At 34.5% G+C, this 22,818-nt stretch overlaps 1 protein-coding gene across 2 annotated transcripts in view; it reads right to left on the bottom strand.

Moving 5' to 3' along the window:
• Positions 1-22,818, bottom strand: part of Gmer (GDP-L-fucose synthase-like protein) — a 39,370-nt gene that overhangs the window by 12,871 nt on the left and 3,681 nt on the right. For both annotated transcript variants that reach the window (XM_081728562.1, XM_081728561.1), the window contains exons 2-6: positions 20,107-20,261; positions 16,735-16,849; positions 8,635-8,763; positions 6,665-7,004; positions 1,329-1,566 (exon numbers count right to left, since the gene is read on the bottom strand). In XM_081728562.1, coding sequence (XP_081584688.1) covers positions 1,331-1,566; positions 6,665-7,004; positions 8,635-8,763; positions 16,735-16,849; positions 20,107-20,243 — 957 coding nt within the window. In that variant the 5' untranslated portion in view covers positions 20,244-20,261 and the 3' untranslated portion in view covers positions 1,329-1,330. The remainder of the gene's footprint in view (positions 1-1,328; positions 1,567-6,664; positions 7,005-8,634; positions 8,764-16,734; positions 16,850-20,106; positions 20,262-22,818) is intronic.

The following is a 22,818-nucleotide window of genomic DNA, read 5'->3' as shown; positions in this document are numbered from 1 at the left end:
AAATTTTGTAACATTCTCAAGTGCGAATTATGCCAAATTTTCATACATGCGATAGAAGCATAACTGGTTGCGATTTGGTAGCGTCTAAAGCCGACCATAGAAATTTTTGGTAGTGAATTTTGACGTTTTATAGAACAAAATTTTCCGGTCTGCATTTACATTTGTACAGATTTAAAAAAAAAAAAAAAGAAAAAGAAAATCCTGACCTAAAAGCTAAATTTCGTGACTTTTTCATGACTTTCATGACCGTTTTCCGATTTCGTGACTTTTTTATGACTTTCGTGACTGATAGACATCCTGAATACTAAGTGGAAACTGGATCCAGTCGGCTAAGGATAGAAGTCAGTGGAGAATTTTTGTGAATGCGGCATTGAATTTTCAGATTCCATAGGCCATAGAGTTAGTTAATTATTCCCCATAGTCACTGCTGGCAGTTTCCAGAAATAGTTCAGCAATGGTGGATATTTCAATTGAGGTCAGTTACTGATGACTGTACTTTCCTTTCACTTAGAACCTCAGTACTACTACTATTCAGCATTAGTTTGAGTTAAATTTCCCCAATAAATTGGATGCATGCTTTTGTTCCGTTTTGTCGCAGATAAAATTTTTGGTAGCATCACGAAATTTTCGATGCTGATATCGAAAAATGGCAACAGAAGATTCCTTATAAACTAGATACATAATTTTTGTTTCTTCTATATATATATATATATGTAACTGTTTGAGTACAAAACTGACAAGAAAGGAAGAACTCTAAGAAAATTTGGAATACGATATTGTATTACAAAATTATACAGCCTAAGATCGAATCAGGGGTTCTCTACACAGGATATGAAAACTCAACTACTCAGCCATAAAATTAAAAACGAAAGCACCATATCATAAAAATTAAACTGCTTTTAGATAATAGGGAATTCTCGACTGAAAGTTCATTTTAATTCTATTTTGACCCGAAAGAGATTTCTATTGTTTTTTGGCTTCTTTAATAATAAGACCGTCATTGACATAAAATTGCTGCGACCGCTTTTCTTGAACCCTGACAAGGCATAAATATGCAATGTGATGTAATTACAGGAATTGAACAAAAGAGCATGTATGTGATACACCTAGATATTGCATAATTTCTTCAATGTTTCTTTAATTGCCTTTATATTCCTATCTCTGCTCATCCTGTAACGTATCTTCGAAACCTGTTAGTACATAGAGATTGAAATTAAGTTAACATTTACTACTAAAATAAATTTTACGTTGAAAATATTTTTAGTATTAGAAATTTCTCTCTACCTCGACACTTAGTGAAACATATTTAACACAAGACTATTACTTGCCTTTACTTTCGTGCCGTATTCGAATTCTCTACGAACCATTGAACAGTATCTTTTATTGCCTTTTCAAATGGAGTAAACTGGAAATCTGGCAGATATTTCCGAAGTTTAGTATTACTTGCTGTCTTTTTATACTGACCATCGGCCTTGCTTGTGTCGTAAACAACTTCTCCTGTGAAGTCAAATGCACTCACAATTTTTTCTGCTACTTCTTTTATAGATACTTCATCCTTTTCATCAACTATTAACAGAAACGAAAGAAAAGTAATATCAGTATTTCCGTATTTTCATTTAAAGGTTCAACATTGAAAAAAAAAAAAAAAAAAAAACTTTTAATAAGGTAAACGCGCCCGAATTCGACATACCTGTGCTTAAATGTGAAATAAGCGTAAGATGTCATCCCTGCGATCGTGAATAGAAGTGGCAACATAATGGGATTGTCTTTTCTCGTGTCAAAAATGCGGTTACAGTAGATGAGTCATACGCATGGAGAAAAGAAGTAATTGTTGTGTGTGTGATACACTCTTCGAGAAAAAACACATAATTTTAGGAAAATCATAAGACGGCAGATTATTTTCGCAAGACTTTTATTAAAGTTAGGTTTGCTTCAAGCAAATAGTAGTACTTTAATGTTGTAAAGGAGATTCAATCAGTGCGTTTTGTTTTCTTCTGTGAGGACAAAGGTTGTGATGTAACATGAACGGAGGGTTGTCGAAAACACGAGCCTTTATTTGTAACGTGAACCGGATTTCCACAAGGTTGTCGAATTCATGCTCAGTAGTGTAAATATAATTTTAACTGAATATCTAAACGCACAAGTATGTTGAAAGTCTTTCATAAAGCTATTCGTTGCATAATTCTCCGATAGTTGTAACCTCAGTTCGATATGGAATGTCGAAATCAGGTTCCTGCATGTCGAATTGAGGATCATCGAAGTAACTACTCAGTTCATAAAATTTAAGTTGTGTTCTTTTGCCCGTCTGATAATTTCTGCATAATAATAAAACAATATTTGAATCTGAGAAGAGATTACTACTACTAATAATGCCGACTTAATGTTTTACATGGATATAATTGAAGGTGTCGAATTCAGGTACCGCAACTGTCGAAACCAGGTGAAGTGTGTCGAATTCGGGTTCCACTGGCGAGTTCCAGTTTCATAAAAAATGTTAACATTAGCATTTGAGCCTTCAAGTGACTTTTAGTGTTAGTACAGACTGTACATTTCAAGGAAAAAAGTGAGCCAACACCGACCAATATTATGGCCACAATAGGCAATTGATTTTGAAAAAGGTCCTTAACCTGTCGAAATCCGGTGCGTTTACCTTATATCTATTCTGTTTTTACATAATACCAGATTATACCACGTATGGAATTAAGTTGAAGAATATCATATTACTGAGTTTTAATCTGTTTTAGTAACTTAGTATCGCATACAATGGTATTGGGTGAAATCGGAAGAATTTAAAATTTACACCTGATGCACATTTGCACATAAATTTTCACTGAAATTTTCTACATTGTACTGAACTGCTTCAACGAAAGGATTAGATATGTAGATCATATTAGGAAAACAAGTTACAAACGAAAAAAGAAAAAAAAAAGACCGTGTCCGTAATAGCTCAAGTGGTAGGGCATCCGTCTGCAAGCAGCAGAGTAAGTATCGAAATTCAAGTTTAGCATTCTCTTTAGCACTAAGGCTACATGAGACGTGGACCCACGGCTTATGGTAAAATTCCGTAATGCTCTCAATGCTCTCCCACCGGAAAGTGAACCCAGGACTACGTGCACCAAAGGCACGCGCGCTAGTCACCAGACTACAGGGGAGAAATAAGGGGAATCGGAGTCCCCGTTATTAGAATTAAGTATTAGAATTAAGATTTTTCTGTTTTTATGTTTCTAAATATATTAATTGATTATTTGACTAAACATTCCGATTCTTCTTTGCGTTACATTATCGAACATTTGCTTTATGTAACATTAGTACATTATTGTTAAAAAAAAAATTAATAATTTTAGCGTTAAAAAGAACTCCCACAATTATTATTTGATAAATATTAAAAACTAATACTTCAACACCTTTGTACCTAAATGGTTAGCATTCTTACTTTTGGGCAAAACCCGGGTTCGATTTCTGCTGGGAGAATATGATTCAATTCCAATATTACACTTAGGTCCACGTCTCATACAGCTTGATACTGAAAAGAAACGGCAAACTTCACACAAGTAAACAGATTTTTTTTTTTTAATGCCTAATAACACCACTATATATAAGTAAACTCGTATATGCATATTGGATATAGAGATCACTTCCAACAAAATATTTGACTTCCTTGCTTGTTGTATGCACATTTTTTTTTTTTTTTTTTAATTTTGAATGTTTCATTTATTTATAAGTATTTGTGTATATATACATATGTACGTCTTCAATAATGTTTATACCCGCCCGAACAATTTCTTTTCTCAAAAAACTTTAAAGTAAATGGATTGTAAATTAGACAAAAACTCTTATTTTATTACACAAATTTGGATACAACCTATGTTTTCTAAGTTATAGATAAAAGAAATCGTTATAGGTGGATAATACACATTTTCTGGTGATTGTACAAGACAATTCTCTTCACGCACAAACTTCTAATTCAACATTTTGTTAACGTATCTAAACTTATACACATACATTAGAATTCTCTCGTTAATGCGTTATACTAATGCTGAGAAAAGCCCAACAAGTTTAGGAATGTGCTACACTCCTTCGTAATGCTTCTAGCTTTATTTTCAACCAAACAAATAGAATTAGTTGACATGAAAAATATTTGAAACAGACCTTTATCAACCTTTGGTTCTGAACACAAAGTAACACTAAAATATGCCAAGTTTTTTTTTCTTTCCATATAATGACGCACAAATATATAAAATTTTTCATGTTATTCAGATACAGCTTTCGACACAATGAATTACATAACAAGCACAGTTGTTAGATGTTACTTTGGACTTAAAAAATATCTTCGAACAACCACACAAGAAAAATATATATCATCATTTTTAACTCATGTTATTACATAGATTATGGTTTTCTTACTCTTGTTACAACTAAATGACAGAAAATCAGATCTTCTTGAAGTCCAATCGATCAAGAATTAAATGTACATGTGGGCCGCGGCGGCTTATTGATAAAGCGCTTACCTCTGATGTGTGGGGTACCTGATTGGATCCCAGCTCGCACCAAGTTACCTTTGTAGTAGACAAACACTATGTGCGTGAATTTTTTCAAGGTTCACCCGTTTCCTTCCTTTTTCACCTTTTTCATTTCATCACTTTATTATCATCTACATGAACGTGGGACGTTAAAATGCACACACACACATATATATATATATATATATATATATATATATTATATATATAGGATGTTAATGAACTATACCGACAAACTGTAAGAGGTGATTTCTCACCTCAAAAGAAGACAAAAAGTTCATATGGACCTATGGCGAAAACTGCATAGTTTCAGAGCTAGGGCTGTCCCTTCCTCTCCGATGAAGATTTAGCAACGTGCATACGTGTACGTTTTTATTTTTATTTATTTGGAGTTTCATGTTTCTTTTCACCAGCGAGACAATATGAGACGTAGACTTACAGCTTATCATTGGATCTTAATCGCCAAATGTGTCATTGGAACTGAACGTGGGTCTCTGGTGTCGAAGGCATGTATGCTGCGAGAAAGTTTATATACTTTTGATGTTATACTATTTTCACTATTTTGTGGTATGTAACTCGTTTTCAATGTCCACTTCAGAACTCTTTTGTGGCAAATTATTATTATTTATTTATTTATTTTAAACATAATTAATTTTATTTACATTTAAAATTTTATCTACAATTATTATTTTTGTGAATCAAGAAAAATCGGTTTTTCAATTCACTAATATATTTTTTAAATGCATTTGTAATTATACTACATATAAAAGGTAAGCGCCAAAATGCAGGAACTACTTCTATGCTCTCTGAAATGCGTTTATATATTGTAAATGGCGAACGTCAAAATACTGCTTGTACGCTCTCTTTATCAGAATATAAACCGCTAAAATTATTTCTAGAAAACAAAAAATCAATTCCTAAAACACACAATACGTACTATTAGAACTAACAGTTTCCAAATAATGATATCGTTAAAATCTAATTTTCTCTATGGGTCCAGGATTTGTTTTCCGGTGAGAGCACGAATATTTATACGTCGAATTCTAAACAAAATCCAAATATGCATTACTTTCATTAACAGTGCTAAAAACAGGAACCACTAATACTGAAGAAATTATCTGTAATACATTAGACTCTATAAACGAAACCTATAGGAATTGTTTAAGTTGGATAAAGCAGAATCTGGTTCGTAATATATTATAACAATGTTATCATATATCCTGCAAAATTTTTAAGAACAACTAGAAATTAAACATTTATTCCTTGTTGGAAGCATGAAGGGCGGAAAGCGTTTAAAGTTAGTAACATGCTGGTAAAAAGAAAAACAAAAACATTACTATGTAGATTTTTTGTGAATTCATGATGGAGTCGGTAAGCATGTACTAGAGAATGTCGAATGAGTTTTAGTGTAATTACTACAATAGGGGTTGATTGAATTCAGGCTAAAAGGGACATACAAGTATTGCTGATAGGATGTGTTAAGCTTAATAAGTTAAATAAAGAGTATTTTGAAAAAGTTGGAATTGTATTAAAGGTGAAGCAGTCATTAGTAATTTGGTGGACTGTGGACTTTAGTAAATAGTGTACTACAGTTAAGTAAGTTAAGTAAGTTAATTTGGAAGAGTTCCAATAATGAAAAATGAAATGAAATTTTTGAGTTTTACGTCCCACGGTTATGCCGGTTAGGCTAAAGGAGACGGTGATAATGAGAGATGAATGAAATGGTGGAATGAAGAATGTGGGAGGAAACGGGAGAACCCTGAGAAAACCCACGCACACGGTGTTTGTCCACCACAAAGTTAACTTGGCGGGAGCAGGGTTTGAACCCGGGACCCCAAGCACCAGAGGTGAACGCTCTACCACTGAGCCACCGCGGCCCCAGAGTTCCAATAATATAATTACACATAAAGAAAGGTTTAACACTCCTCAAACCGAAAAGAGACAGTACCATGCAATTTACTGTAGAATCAAATTTAAAACACTACATAAGATTATATATAGGAAAGGATATCAAATCTCCGACAAAAATTTCAATGATATTAAAACGTATCTAGTTATAACATTAATATTAAATATTAACTTTTACTTACTATTATAATAGTAAGTACATATTTAATATAATAATAATAATAATAAAAACTTACCGCTTAGAATTATGGGTTCTACTTCATTATATTCTCGTAATACCCACAAGAACAATTTTGCTAAGTCTAGTGAATAGATAAATTGCCTAAGAGCCTTTCCTGTACCAAAAACTGTCAATGGAGAATTGGTCTGTTTAGCTATAAACACTTTATGTATCAATCCTGGAATCACATGGCTCTCTTGCAGATTAAAATTATCATGTGGACCAAAAATATTGCAAGGAATTACGGATGTAAATATTTTTCCATGCTGCTCATAATATGCATGGTTTTGAATGTCTATCATTCTTTTGGCGTAACTATATCCGAAGTTAGATGAATGAGGTGGGCCATTGTGAAGCTATTCAAGAAGAAGAAAATAAATATATATCAACAAACATGTAAAACTTGTATTTATCTCATTATGAAGTATTATATTTTTACTATTACAACCCAGGAAAAAATGAAATGAAATCTTTAGTTTTACGTCCCACGGTTATGCCGGCTAGGCTAAAGGAGACGGTGATGATGAGAAATGAATGAAATGGTGGAATGAAGAATGTGGGAGGAAACGGGAGAACTCGAGAAAACTCATGAGCACGGTGTTTGTCCACCACAAAGTCCACGCGGTGCGAGCTGGGATCGAACCAGGGACCCCAAGTACTGGAGGTGAACGCTCTACCACTGAGCCACCGCGCCCCCTACAACCCAGGAATATTAGAAAATCAGACTAATATTAGTTTGAACAATTTATTATCTATTTAGTGGTTGTCACTTTTACTCTTACTGAAGTGCTCGGAATAATTTTCTTCTGACCTAGGCGCTATAACAATACAAGTACAATTTGATATATAAGACTATGTTTTGACTTTTAATTGGCTACGCACCAGACTCATATCTCCAGTCGCCATGGCGACTTGGTGTCCGGTAATATTTTTACCTCTGCCTTATCGAATTAATGAGGAGCTCAACAAATATCTAGCCAAAGAATCTAACAATGTCATATCAATATCCTGTATAGAAAGAAATAAAGGAAAGCTGGATGGCATAGTGTAGTGGTCTGAGGTACTAGACGACAAGTAAATTATCGAGAATTCGAGTCCCGCGTAGGGCATGAGTGTTCATTATTATTCCACAATTCATTCCACCATTGATTTATTTCTCATTGTTTCCTTCAGATACAGACTGAGTGGACAATTATGAGGTGTAAAATTTCAGGATACAACCAAGCAACAAAAAGGTTTAATTTCCCAGAATGTCAATAGTTAGAAAAATAATTGTATCATATATAAAGGAAAATTTCGAAATCCACTACAATTGGAATTGATATGAAATGTGTACTAAAAGTGGCAATCTTCTGATGTCTTATTTTCATGAAAAATCTTACATAAAGTTTACCTTATTTTTTTTTTTTTTTTTTTTTTTACACTCTCACAATTGTTTAGATTAAGAATGCATTCCTCTTCTAAAATTCTTTGTTTTTCCAAATAATTTTCTTTTTCCATGTTTTAATGACTTGATTTTTCACAACTATTGTGATTGGTAAATCACCTGAAACCATATTTCCCTTTACAGACCATTTGTAGCGGATCACTAATAAATAGAACTTCAATTTGCAACTGCACGTGTATTTTCACGGAAACATAAAAGAATACGAAAACGTGCCGTTTTGAGGGAATTTGTAAGAATAGTACAAGTGTGTCAAAAAAAAAAAAAAAAAAAAAAACTACATTACAAAGTTGTTTTTCACCACATGAATCATTTAAACAAAAAGGCAAAAATAATAGCTATTAGAATCATGCTGTTCATTAACATTGGAAGTTTTATTTCAAACAACGCTTAACTTATTTATTTTAAGTTATTTTACCCCAGCTGAAAGTGGAACAGTTTTCACTACAACGAACAGAGTCAATACGCACAGGTGATGCATACATAATGATTCACATCTTAATATATACATTTAGGTTATTCATTTATATATATATACTTACCATAGTTTCATCAATAGGATAGGATGTTTTATCAGGAAAAACACATGTTGAAAGACAGGACACAACTTTCTCAACTCCCATTTCAAAACTTGTATGTAGTACATTATCGTTGATCTGTAAATTTTTCCTCTGCAAAAGCGAAACACAAGAATTAGTTCTGTGATCATTTCTGGTTCCGTGATCATTTCTGATTTATTCTCCTACTAGTAATATGCCAATATCCTTGCTCATTTACATAATACCTTTCAAAAGTGTATATAATCAAGGAAGTGCTTCTATCAAGGAAGAATAAATATACATCTTAATTTTATTGTCCCACTTATGCCCTAGGGACACAAAGAAGTGAGAAACTTTGTCGACTTACAAGAGTAGAATTCTATTACGAAGAATTGGACGGACTCAGGGTAAAAGGCAACAAGTCATTTTTTTTCAATTTTCGGTTTTTAACACAGAGTTCTAGTATTTTAAATGGCGCTCCTTTGTATGAAAAGCAACATGAAAAAAACAAGACCAAAAACAAGTACAAGAGATGTGCAAAAGGGAACAAGTAAACTACAAAGGGACACAAACTGGGTAAAAGGGAATAAAATGACTTGTTACCTTTTACCCCGAGGAGTTTGTGTTAAAAATACTGACTGTACATTGTGATCAGGTACTGACTTATTCCTTCATGTTTCTCATTTCAGTTTGGTTGTGGCAGAGTGCGGGCGGGACTAAAATTCACTGCAGCAACAATGTGTTCAAGAGGGAGGAAAGTTTTAGAAATGGTAAAATCAAAACATGATGAAGAAAGTAAAACTGGAACGCCGGTTTCTACAGTAAATTCAACTGCTGTAAGAAAATTGAATTTTGTGGGTTCAAAAAGCTAACTAAGCCTACCAATGTTGAATGTTCCCATCAGCTTAGTACACCCAGTATGGAATTGACACCTAAAAATCAGTGTCAATCACACCTAAAAAATAATATTTTTTCGGAAGTGCAGAATGAAGCTGTGAGAGAAACTGAAGAAAAGGGAAGTGTGTCTTATGTCTTGAGTAGTGACGACAATGATAAGGATCCTGTTTACGAACCAAATGTTAAGGAAGTAAGCAAACTGCAAGAAGATGAGTTTAACAGTGCCAATATAAGAAAAGGTGTTAAAGAAAGGAGTAGGGAAATAAGAAAGTATAGGAAGGTATCCAAAAATACAGGACAGGGTTACGTAACTGAAAGTGGAAAATATGTCACAAAGAGATCTTTTATTAGGTTAGGCACATGTCGTATGAAATGTAAAGAGAAAATTAGTGAAGAGACGCAAAGGAAGTTGTTTGATACGTATTGTAAAATGGGTTCTCGTGACCATAGAGCATGTTTTTTGTCAGCCTTAATAGATTTTAGTTCCCCGAATGTTTCAAGGAAGAAAAGACACACGCCAGAAAAGCAAAAACAGAATAGTTACTTATCAATATCATGCCTCCGTAAATGGAAATAATGTAAGAGTGTGCAAGTCGTGTTTTCCTGAAAGTGTTTGATGAGGGAAGCAAATTTCTGTGGCTTATTTGCCAACAAAAGCAAAAATCCCCAGGATGTACAGTGACTCCTAACAAGCGAGGCAAACATTCTCCTCCAAATAAAATAAACTCATACAGATTAAGAAAAATTCATGATTTCTTAAATTCTTTGCCCGTATATGAAAGCCATTATTGTCGAAAAGAAACTAGTAAAAAGTACTTGCCACCGTATATGACATTAGCTGAGGTGTATAAGGAATACAGAGGACAGGCACAAAATCCTGTTGGTTATTCATTTTTTGCAAATATCTTTCATAATAGAATATTGCCATTAAAACTCACAAAAAGGACACATGCCATTCTTGTGATGCATTTAAAATTAAGCTTATATATGATTTGAGTGAAGATAAGGAAGAAATATTAAAGCAACAGGAAAAAAAAAAAAAACACCATAAAGAGGCAGAATTAGCTTATGAGACTAAAATCACAGATAAAATGCTAGCAAAAGAAGGGAATAATATGACAGTGCTTGTTCTTGATCTTCAACAGTGTCTTCCCACACCCTGCATACAAACATCAATTGCGTTCTACAAAAGACAACTCTGGACTTATAACTTAACTGCCCGTAACCTAAAGAATGAGAAAACCTCATACTATGTGTGGTATGAAACTGTAGGTAAAAGAGGAGCAAATGAGATTTCTTCGTGTGTATCAAAAGCTATTTCAGCTTTATCAAAGGACTTTAACCATGTAGTGCTTTACAGTGACTCTTCCTCTGGACAAAATAAAAACACTCCATTTGTGGCAATGTGTGTATCACTTATGAGCAAAACAACTCATAAACATTTTGGATCACAAGTTTCTGGTCTCAGGGCATAGCAGGATGGAGTGTGACTCTGACAATGGGATAATCGAAAAACTTAAAAAATGATACCAAATACCTATCTCTCATCCTGATGACTGGACACAGTTAATAAGAGTTGCTTCCAAGAAAAGTCCTTTTGAAGTAATTGAAATGACCCAAGTTGATTTTCTTGATTTCTCCACACTGGCAAAAACTGAGCTGGAGATGAAAAAAACAAACGAAGAGGGAGCAAAGTTTGTATGGCAGTCTGTGAAGTGGCTCCGTTATTTTCGTAATGAACCACTGAAGCTATATTATAAAACGTCGCTTAATGATGATAAATTCTGTGTTATGGACATTTCTCGACGACGCATAAAGAATCTCACTTTGGAACCTCGAGTGTGCTACAGTGCATTGTTGCCAATCTCAGCAGAGAAAAAGAGAGACTTTTTATCTCTTTTGCCTTATATTCCACCAATATTTCATGACTTCTACATAGGTTTACCTACTGCAACCAATGTGCAAGATCCACTGCTTGATTCTGAAGATGATGAATAAATGCAGTTGATGGGAGGAAAGTTTGTAGTAAGCTCCTCACAGTGTCATTATCATATTACTTCTAATTCTAATATAAACGGAAGGAGTTTCTTTGAAAATGTACTCTTGGTCGGTGTGCACGCAGGCATACTTAACAATATAGACATTTCTAAGTCGAAACATGACTAATATTTTTAGTACTTTGTAAGGATTGCAAAGTGAGAAAGTATGTTTTTATTAAATTAAAAGTAAATTTATTAATAACTTCACTGCTTTTATTATAGTTTTTATATTGCAAAAGGTATATAAGATTAGAAATTATATTCCAATAAAATAATAGTTGACAAACTTTTTAATCTTATATCTAAGACTTCATCCCATCGCATCACCCAGATCGGCTGTTAACATTAAAAAGACAAAAAGGAATTAGAACACATGCAGTTGGGACTGGTGAGGAATAAAAGTTGAAAACCTCGACGAGTATCCGAAATTTTCAAGTTTTTATTGCTAACTCGTCCCAGCCGCGTGTGTTAAATTCCTTTTTGTCTTTTTAACGTTTAACAACTGTTAGTGGTGATGCGATGAGACGAAGTCTTACAATATAAGATTTTAAAAAGTTGAACAGTATTGTCAACTATGTGTGTTCCAGTTCCTTTTTATTATTTTTAAATACGTGACAATCTATGGGAACAATGTGATATTGCTGAAAACGTTCTAACAATATTTTGGTTAATTTGTACACTTAGTAAATCAAAGTATGTATCAATGTAAGCATTTATGTAGTTTAACACGACAGTTCTATTAGAAAAAAAGTAATTATAATTGACTATGATGATGACTTGTTCCTTTTTTCCATATCAACATATAACTGAACTGATAGAAATAAGTCACATAACATACCATAATATCTTTAATAATGTTGGTAAGAGTAAAATTCCAATTCGTAACTTCAAAGTATTTACAACGAAACATACTGTAAAAATTTCAGATTTTAAAAATATTTTCTTAGGTGTTTTTACTATACCTCAATTAGTTTTTTGACTCTCCTGAAAAATGAATAAAAATGACTTGCTACCTTTTACCCTGAGTCCGTCCAATTATGAATATGTTATTTGCTACATGTTTTCAATAAATAGTGGAAATACTTTCTTATTTATTCTATGGAAAGTTAGGTCCAGAAACTTCTATCAATTTCTCTTTCTCATCTACCTTGCGATCGACATTATGCCTTGTCCTCGCAAGAAATTAAACTTCATTCTATAATTCTTCGTTTTCCATCAGTTTGGTTATAGTGAACTGAAGTTGGCACTTCTGATTCCTTATGCTTTTGATATTTTTGGGACTGAGTTGCAGCGAAAGTGGAAAAAGTTGTCTGTCTGTGTGTGCAAAATAAAACATTACATTTATAAAGTATTATGAGAACCCTTAGGTCGAACATATTTAATCCATTTGCAGATGATGCATTATGTAGTCATATGCCTTGCAAAGAAAGAACTCTTCATTTATTGGTTAGTGTAAATCCGTGGTCCTTTAATTAGCCAATCATGATCCACATTCTCATGTGCTCATTCCTTTCAGATGGAAACTAGTCATCAAATCAACGCAGTCTATTGTTCTAACTAATATTTTTATTGTAAATGCTTTTTCGTATTATTTCGCACTTAAAAGCAATTCTTGCTATTGGAAGAATCTACATTGGTAAGAACTACTTATTTTCTGTTTATGGCTAAACTCGGATTACTCAACAATAATTGGATTTTTAATAACAATTAGGATAGTAATTTGAAGGTGCTGGTACACTAAGATTTTGTTCAGCGAGGAGGTATCAAAAAGTCTGTGCAATCACCTAGAAGGTGACGTACTACGAATCTCTCCCTCCTCTTCCTCGGTATCCAAGTGGAAATCACAGTTGGACACATGACCACCGCAGACGCTTCTAGATTTGGAAGACCATCTTTCACTGATGATGCTGTCGTGACAGAGAAATTTGAGAAGATCACAATGGAAGACTTGGACGATAACCATTGAAAGTGTTATGTGTGTAATAGGTATGAATTACGGGTCTGCCTGGAATATCACTTACAACCAGCTGCATCTTCCGAAAGTGTCAGCACGATGGGTGCCACGACTGCTTATGTTGTCAGAAGAGAAATAGCCAGGACGCTGCAAGAGATCTGTTGCATCGCTGTGAGGTAGATGAAAAGGACTTTTTCGATAGACTAGTGAAAACGGATGAAAGTTGGGTTTATCTTTATGACCCAGAAACAAAGGAATGAGTACACAATGGTAACACCCTTCTCACCCGCCTCTAACAAGGTCAGTACAGAAGTGCTGTTGGAAGGCAATGCACTAGCTCATTTCGCCCAAGCATCCACTGATGATCCAGTGGAATTAGAATATGAAATATTGTCCCACCCCCATAATCACCCAAGCTAGCACCAATACACTCCTTTCTCTTCATAGAACTGAAGCGTCCACTCAGAGAACACCATTTTGACAGTAGAGATGACGTCATTTCAGTGGTTGAACTGAGATTTCAAAACCAAACTGCAGACATGTATAAAACGGGCTTACAGAAAGTGAAGAACCGCTGGCAAAAATGTGTCGCTAGACATAGTGAGTACGTAGAGAAGGACTAATACCATCATGCTGTTACGAGTTCTTCAGAGTGAATTTGCCTAGGTGACTGCATGAACTATTTGGTACCCCTCGTGTTCAGCGTATATCGTGGTGCTAGACATTCAATACATGAGTAACAAAGATAAAGTTATTGACTTTGCTCCTTGAGAAATTAATTTTTATTTTGACAAATTTTAGCTGTCATGGCAGCATTTTCTCAAGACAAAGGACAAGAAAATAGATTATTCGAGATAACATTAATGGAGAAATATATATAAACACAAGAGATTATTCGAGATAACATTAATGGAGAAATATATATAAGCACTGACACATAATGGTTGATGCTTTCACATAGCGGGTCTACACTGTAAACATCTGAAGACGTTAATAATATGAAACACGCTTGTAAAGTTCTCGGACTTCTTTCAAACTGATCATATTTCGGACTCGTATGACTAAGTTCATCGTCAGGATTTAAAGCTCTATAAAATAAACCGAAGTGAGCAAATCTTCCAATGTGTATGTTCTATGTACGTGAGAATGATGAAAAAGTAATTTGAAGTTTAATTGTTGGTTAAGTCATAAATTTGTTGTTGCAGCAGATGACGCGAAATTACTAATTGTGTTATTTTCTTTTCTTAAATTAACAATGATATAAACCCAAAAGTTATTTATTTCCTTGTCTGTATTGAGAGCAGAAGCGGAGTTAGGTGCGCGCGGGGTCTAGCATCAATAATGACCCCGTGGAGTCAGAGCACCAATTAAAATCACCAGTGGCCCAAAAGTGGGTATACAACACCGTACTGATCAGCTCATTGCATTTTATATCTTTTCTTGTTGCTATCCATCAGGTAGACTTACATTATTTGTTCTTAAAGCTTTTTCACTTATACCTTAAGCTCGGAACAGTCGAAGCAAACATACTCACAAACTAGAATGTTATATTTGATCAATGTAGGGTTGTATACCTACTTTTGGGCCGTGTCTCAAAAGTCCCCTGACATAGGGTAATTCAGTTATTATCAGGGTTATAACAAAATGAAAAAGTGAAAACCGTCTCCAAATATGATGTTTTCAACCTAAAGTGAAGATTTTTTTTAAAATCGGACGAGCCGTTTGGGCTGTACACTCTTTATGCGCCCAATGTTAAATGAAAATGCAACCTTGCCATTTAAATGGACTCACAACATAAGTAAATGAAGTTACTGTTTGAAATAGGGGATGACCATCGACACGTTAACGTAAAAGACAGTAGCTTCATTTACTTATGTTGTGGGTCCACGTAAATGGCATCGTTGCATTTTCATTTAACATTGGGCACATAAAGAGTGTACAGCCCCAACGGCTTGTCCGATTTAAAAAATTCCTTCACTTTAGATTGAAAACATCATATTTTGAGACTACTTTCCCTGTTACATTTTGTTGTAACTCTGATAATAACAGAGTTACTCTGTCAGGGGACTTTTGAGACACCCTATATATATATATATATATATATATATATATATATGTGTGTGTGTGTGTGTGTGTGTGTGTGTGTGTGTGTGTGTGTGTGTGCCTGTGTATGCGACGTGCTTTTGTATCTACTTCTTGGACGAAACATGCTTAATACGGGGGCCCTCCCTAAGCGCGAGGCCTGGGACGGTTGACCCATTGACCACCCCCAAAATCCGCTTCTGATTGAGACAGATTTATAGTATGCATGAGGGAAAATTTCAATTCATTCTTTATATGTATTTGTGGCTTTGACTTGTGAAAGATTTTCACCTTGTGAACTTCGTTTATTTGCTCAAATAAATGCTTTAATAAACCTAAATGCGTTATGTTCGCCTTCCACACTTTGTTATTTATTACGAACTTATTATCTCTAACAGAAGGGACTGAACACTACGCAACCTGCAATACCGTAGAGTAGTATGACTTGTCTAACTTTAAGGGGCTTCTAAGGTACTGCATACTTTTTGAACTTCCGGAACATGTGCCATCTGAAATTGAATCGGAAAAAAAAAACTTTCGTATGAGGATTGATGGCTTAGGTAATTCCCCTCTATGCGAAAATCTGATGACAAACATTATTTTATATATATCTAATGACATTATTTTATCTTCATTAAAATACTGCAGATCATATTATTGTAGCAAAATTTAAAAAGGGAATGATAAAGGAAGTTGAACACAAAGCGAATCGTGATTGCGAGAATCGTACATTTCATATTGCGAATGCAGCATATCGTATGAATAAACGACTGTAGAAAATGAGCTTAATGCATTGGTTCCTTTTCTTATGTTAAACTTTATACTCTGCTCAATGTTGTTTAATTTACAAAACAATCAATCAAAATGGATGCTTCTTAATAAATAGCGTTGCAAAAGTATCTAATAAGTCACGCGTAATATTACTAATCTCAAGTTGTTGTGTACCTCTTGTTTTATTGTTAGTAATTCTGTTTCCTTCTATAATACGACTCTTTAAGTGTTGTACATTAGCATACATGAGTAACAGAACAATTAAAAAATCAAAAAATAACAATACAGTGCACAGTACAATGATACGAGAAAGAGCAAAAAAGAAGGCTGCTACTAAAACCATCTTCTATGAATACTTACCAGGAAATCCAAATTATGTGCCATGTTGTGAAAAAGACCTCCAACCATTGCAGCAAGATGGATGACGTGAGTCGGACGATATTTCTTGAACACACGTTTTGTTTGGTCTCTGTCTCTGCAATATATTTTTAATTAAAATAATCAGAAAAAGAAATGCCAGTGACTTAAACTATACATATCCTATGCAAAAAGGTATGTGACCTTATTTTTTCTTCCGCCGAAACAAATTAAGTATGGAAGCTTTCATCCGATGATACACTGGGGCCTTCATGTGCATGCCTGTAAAGTTAATATGGTGACCATTTGTCGAGTTTTCATTTACTGCGAAATGATGGAACGACTTGAGCAGCGTAATTACATCGAATTTTGCCACAAGTTCGGTAATACCGAAATTGAAAAAAAATCAGAAGATTTAACAAGCGTTTAGCGGTGATACTATTACTTTCCTCTCTCTCTTTAAAAAAAAAAAAAAAAAAAAAAAAAAAAAAAAAACCTTTTCAACGTCAAAGTTATTCGCCGTATGCACTGCAAAACAACACATTATCAAGATCCGCAGTCTCCATCAAGGCAAAAGATTTGCTCTATATAAAGTGATAACTTAGCTGCATTACGAAATGCATCCAATCATTCCTTGCATCTTATTCAGGTTTTCTAAACGAAACAGAACACTGCTCTGGTTCGTAAGGCTTCCCAATCATACTACATGATATTTTCTGCTTTCCAGCGGTTCCTAAGACGAAATTGCTGCTGAAAGAGATTCAATAAATCATAGAAAAGAAGGCTCACCTGTACTCAATTTTTCAAGACTACTTCAAACAACGGAATGGACGATGGGAGAAGTATACCAAGTTCCTAAGGAGACTACTTTGTACCCGATTTGAATTTCAAACTTCCAGATGAGTAACCATACTTTCCGGATACTTTCTGAATCTAGACTCTATATTATCATTAGTATGTACTTATAGTAATAGGTATTACAACTAAAAATAAAACAGACTAACACAACTGAATAATCCTAATCGCACTCTGAATATTTTGCGCAGTTATAATCAAAAGAATGTGCTTATTTAATACATATTTTTATTTTGACAATAACTTCAGACCAAACGCAGCAAGTACGTTTTTAGTAGCGCAATAAGATTATACTAGCAAACCCGCACGTCCTGCGCAAGCGCAGGACACTATTGTTTGAATGATTGAATTTTTATATATTAATCTCCCCTTCCCCTCCCTCTCCCCTAGGTTCTACCGTCAATGAAAATATTTTTAAAAAAACAAAGAAAACTTTCCAGGTTCGAACGTCATTGATGTTGAAAATTTGATCGAGGTCGGTCAAGTGGTTCAAGAGTTATTAAGTTTTATTTATTTTTATATATTTCTCCCCTCCCCTCCTCCTACCTTAAGTTCAACCGTCAAAGGGATATGATAAATACCACCCCAGGTCCGAACCTCATCTATGTTGATAATTTGATTAAGATCGGTTCGGTGGTTTAAGCGTGATGAAATCACAAAGACAATCACTTTTATTTTTTAAAATTTAAATTATTATTATTATTTTACATATATGTCTCCCCTTTTCCTCTGCTACATTGTGCCGTCAAAGTAAAATGACGAAAACAACCCAGGTCCGAACCTTATCTATGTTGAAAGTTTGATCGAGATCGGTCGGGTGGTTCAAGAGTTAATAGGTTTTATTGATTTTCATATATTTACTCTCTTCCCCTCCCCTAAGTTCTATCATCAAAATGAAATAATAAAAAAAACATCCCAGGTTCGAACTTCATCTATGTTGAAAATTTGATTGAGATCGATCGGGTGGTTCAAGAGTTCTTAACTCACGAACATGGCCACTTTTATTTTTATATTTATTGATTTTTGTATATCTCCCACTTCCTATCCACCCCCTACGTTATTCCGTCAAAGTGAAATCGCAAAATCCATCCCAAGCACGAACGTCATCTATGTTGAAAATTTGATAAGAGATTGGTCGTTTGGTTCAAGAGTTATTAAGTTTTATTTACTTTTTAATAATTCCCCCTCCACCCCTAAGTTCTACCGTCACAGTGAATAGCTAAAAACACTCCCAGGCCAGAACTGCATCTACGTCAAAAATTTGATCGAGATCGGTCTGGTGGTTCAAGAGATTAAGAGTCACAAACATAGTAACTTTCAATTTGGATCTGAAGTTTTTTGTTCACAGACACAGCTATTAATATATAAACTTTCTCTACGTGAAAGGAATGCAGTAAAAATCATACTTTGGATTGAAGTTACGTACAAAAGAACGCATATTGGCAAATACTTACAAATATTTATCTTTGCTGACATTCACATCTACATAACACAAAATTGCAAATCTTTTAACGTGTTTTAAGCGCTATATTACTTAAAGTTTTGTAAAGATTATCAAACATGTGATAGCAGGCAATTCAAAAGTAAATAGCCGAAATCGACACCGTTCACACTTAACTCTCCCTTATTCTAAACATATTGAAGGTATAGAACCTTGGGTAATACTAGTGGAAAGTTATCTCAACATGACAATTGTTACTTAGCGGCAGATGTCATGATGCATGCTATAGTATTATATGTAACATATTCAGCTAGGATGATTTAACAGCAATTTTGTTGCATGAGTTCAGCTTCAGGACGAGCAGTTTGTTGCTGGTTGAAAATGTGTTGGGGACTAAAATTTTCAAGATAGGAAAACAGAAAATGTACGTTAGGGACAAATAATGACGCTTTAAAAGCATGTGTGTGGATAAATCCGTTATCACAATCAGAGAATTCTCCATTTCAAACATTTCTCAACACCTACAATAAATAAATAGAAAGACACCTGACCTCCGCAGGCAATGGCCAAAAATTACAAACACACCAGGTAGACATCTGTAATAGCATAAGGCAGACTCATGTTCTTACGTTAAGGACTGTAAGTATTGAAGTGCTAACGTTAATATTGATTAAACTAACAGTGATCCAACCGTTAACCTCATTTTTGGAGTGATTCTGAGATGTGGGTCTGTTGGCATGAAGTTAGCAGGCCTATAGTGATTATATAAACAATAGATGTTATCTGTGGAGCACTAATAATGGGATACGCGGCACTACCGAGCACTAACGAAGTGTGAAATTGAGATTGTGGTCTGCCGTAGGTGGCCTGACAACTTCACGGAAATGGAATTGGGGAAGGAACGGAGTAGCCTGGTAGCTTTATATTAGGTACCATCTAGGCATTTGCCTGGTGTGTATGAGGAAAATCCACGGCTGGCCTGAGAAGACTTTCACACCTTTTTGACCGATGTTCCCACCACGAATAGAACCCTTGTCTTAAGAAGATAAATATATAGAGGCATGTATGAATATACTTACGTAAGATCAGCATCTTTTGAACTAAGAAATATCCATTCTTCGCAATCTCGTTTGTCTTCCGCTACAACAGTCTGAATAGCTCGGCCAACTAATCCAGATCCTCCAGTCACCAGTATAACCTTTTTCTCCCCCGACATGCTGGTTTATCAATATATCTACAGAAAGAAAATATATAAGCTTCATCTATATTATTTTTCTGTGTTTTACAGGAAGATTTAAGACACTCAACATCTATTTGTATATTTTTAAATGATACGCGGCATATTATCAAGATTGGGTTCTCGATTAATAGACTGTTTCTATCGATAACTTACCTTCTTACCTCACGTCACTTTAGGTTTTCGTTTAAGAGATTTTTTTACGCTCTCAATTTTTTCATTCATCTATATAATAGAAGTAATCCTGACTGACTGATCAACGTTTGGGCAAACTATTTAACTCTTAAGTGGTACGAGTATTATCAAACTCTTAACAGTGTGTCTGGGATACGGCTGTTTTGGTGCAGGGCGTTTCGGTGTACGGATGTCTCGGTGTAAGGACGTTTAGGTGTGAGGCTGGTTCGGTGTAAAAGTTCCAATGTTTACACCGAAACGTCCACTCTTCAAAATGAAAACTATTCGTTAGGGAGAAATAAATTCATGAAGTAGAAAATATAAATTAATAAATAAAATAAAAATTAAATGCTGCTGTTAATTCGCAGGGGTTACTTATTTATAGTGAGTCCCCTCGCTTCACTCTATGTCAGCACTTCTTCTATCCTCTAATGTTATAATTATGAATTGATTGGGAAAACGTTTTACGATAATGATGTATAGTAAAAAAGTGTGTGATGCATAAACATTGTGTACACCACATACACCTTATTACGGCAATAACTGTGCACAAATCGCAAAATGCTGCACAATCTTTGAAAGGAAATTTTCAAACACAGGTGGTTTTTCTTCCAAATAACCGCTTTTATATTATCATGCATACCCAATAAGATTAGCAAATCTAGGAGAAGAAAACTGATTATGAATCAGTGATGGGATCTTAATTATATTATTACGGAGATGTAAATTCATGTTATAGTTGTAGAGGAGGACAGTGTCAGAAAAATTTCTCACGAAATTTTTTTTAACGGCCTAAAGAACACAAGAGGCTGAATCCTACCAGTTGTTCCTGCAGAAATGGTTTCTATTGAGTTACTCTTTTGTTCTTAAAATAGGTTCAAAGTTGATGAATTGTGACCACTCCACGAAGCTAATAACAAAATGGACTTTGCATTAGACGCTTGAAGAAAAATCTCGTGGAACACCATGATCTCGCAAGACTTGATGTTAATTTTTCCGGATTTGATGCTTTCACAAGGATATTTTCAAATTTAAAGAGGTTGTGTTGGGCTCAGGGTGGACTGATTTAAATCACTTGATTTTTTTAATAAAAATCGATGATTTAAATAAAATTCCGAAATAATTTAAAGTGAAAATAAGTAAAGTTCCGTTTCTGTTCTGTTATTTCGATTATGGAAGATGATAATCATAATACAATGAGACTAAAATGTACAGTATGTACAACATACTATGAAAACAAGTGTCATGCAGAGGGTGATTAGGGAAAATCCCGTTTTGAACGGGTAACAGGGCAATTCTGTTTTCTTCTCTTCGTAACATAGGGTTTATATTGTAAATCGTTAACTATTCCAACGGGGAAATCACCGTCGACATTTAAGACGAAGATTCTCTTGTGTGCGCGTCTATATATTTGTTCCCAGATAATAGGGCGTATTTAGAAGTGTCCTATCCCCTCTCTGATTTTTTTTTATTTTATAACTTTAGACAAAATTTATGTATTTCATGCCGCAAGCTAGTTACAATTTCCTTTAAAATATACCCCTGCCAAATATCAGTAACTTTTGTGGAAAAAAGTGTCACTTTGATAAGCGTTGCTGTACTCTTTCCTTAACGCTTAACCTTTTAAATTATATCACCTATTTTTAGGTGATAGGATAAAATCTTCATTATTCGATCAAAAAAGTACCAATAAAGCTTTTTACTTCGTTTTTTCAGGACTGAAGGCATTGTAGAGCACGTTACATATGCTTTCATGCCTCTCTGCGTCGAGACATAGTATGTGAGTACGACATAAATTAAAAAAAAAAAAAAAAATTGTTGTGCCTATTTTTATTATTTTTTACCGGGCCTACATTTTGGATTCAGAAGACTGAAATTCTGCACACTCGTTCAGTGCACCCTTAGTATTTTTCAGATGATTTCAGATCTCTGCGTGAAAACAGGGGGGTCCAGCGGTACAAAAATGTAAAAAGGATATTTTTAACAAAAAATAGCTTCCTTCGCGATTTTCCCAACTAAGATGGAGACATATGAATGGTACCATCTGAAAGGCTGTTCTATTCTAAAGAGAATGATATACGAACCATGATCTTAGGATAAATAGGGATGTCTCAGGAAACTGGGGTATTTGGGGATATTTTTCGCGGGCTTACCTTTGCATCTAGAAATTTGAAATTTTGGACACTCATTCTCTGCATCCCTTAGTATTTTTGAGATTTGGTTCAGATTTTTGCCTTTAAACAGAGGCTTGAAGAAAAGCGAAAAAATATTTTATAGAAAAAGGTTTGAATACGTGAAAATCAGTGTCTACAATTTCCCAAATCGTGTCAGTGATTTCTGATGGTGCTGCATCCCACTTTAAAAATCGCTTTCAGATGTT

The sequence above is a fragment of the Thermobia domestica genome, chromosome 10 (genome assembly GCF_964235325.1).
Source record: "Thermobia domestica chromosome 10, izTheDome1.hap1.1, whole genome shotgun sequence".
NCBI lineage: Eukaryota > Metazoa > Arthropoda > Insecta > Zygentoma > Lepismatidae > Thermobia > Thermobia domestica.
The sequence above is the reverse complement of the archived record's forward strand: the minus strand, read 5'-3'. Positions and strand labels throughout refer to the sequence as shown.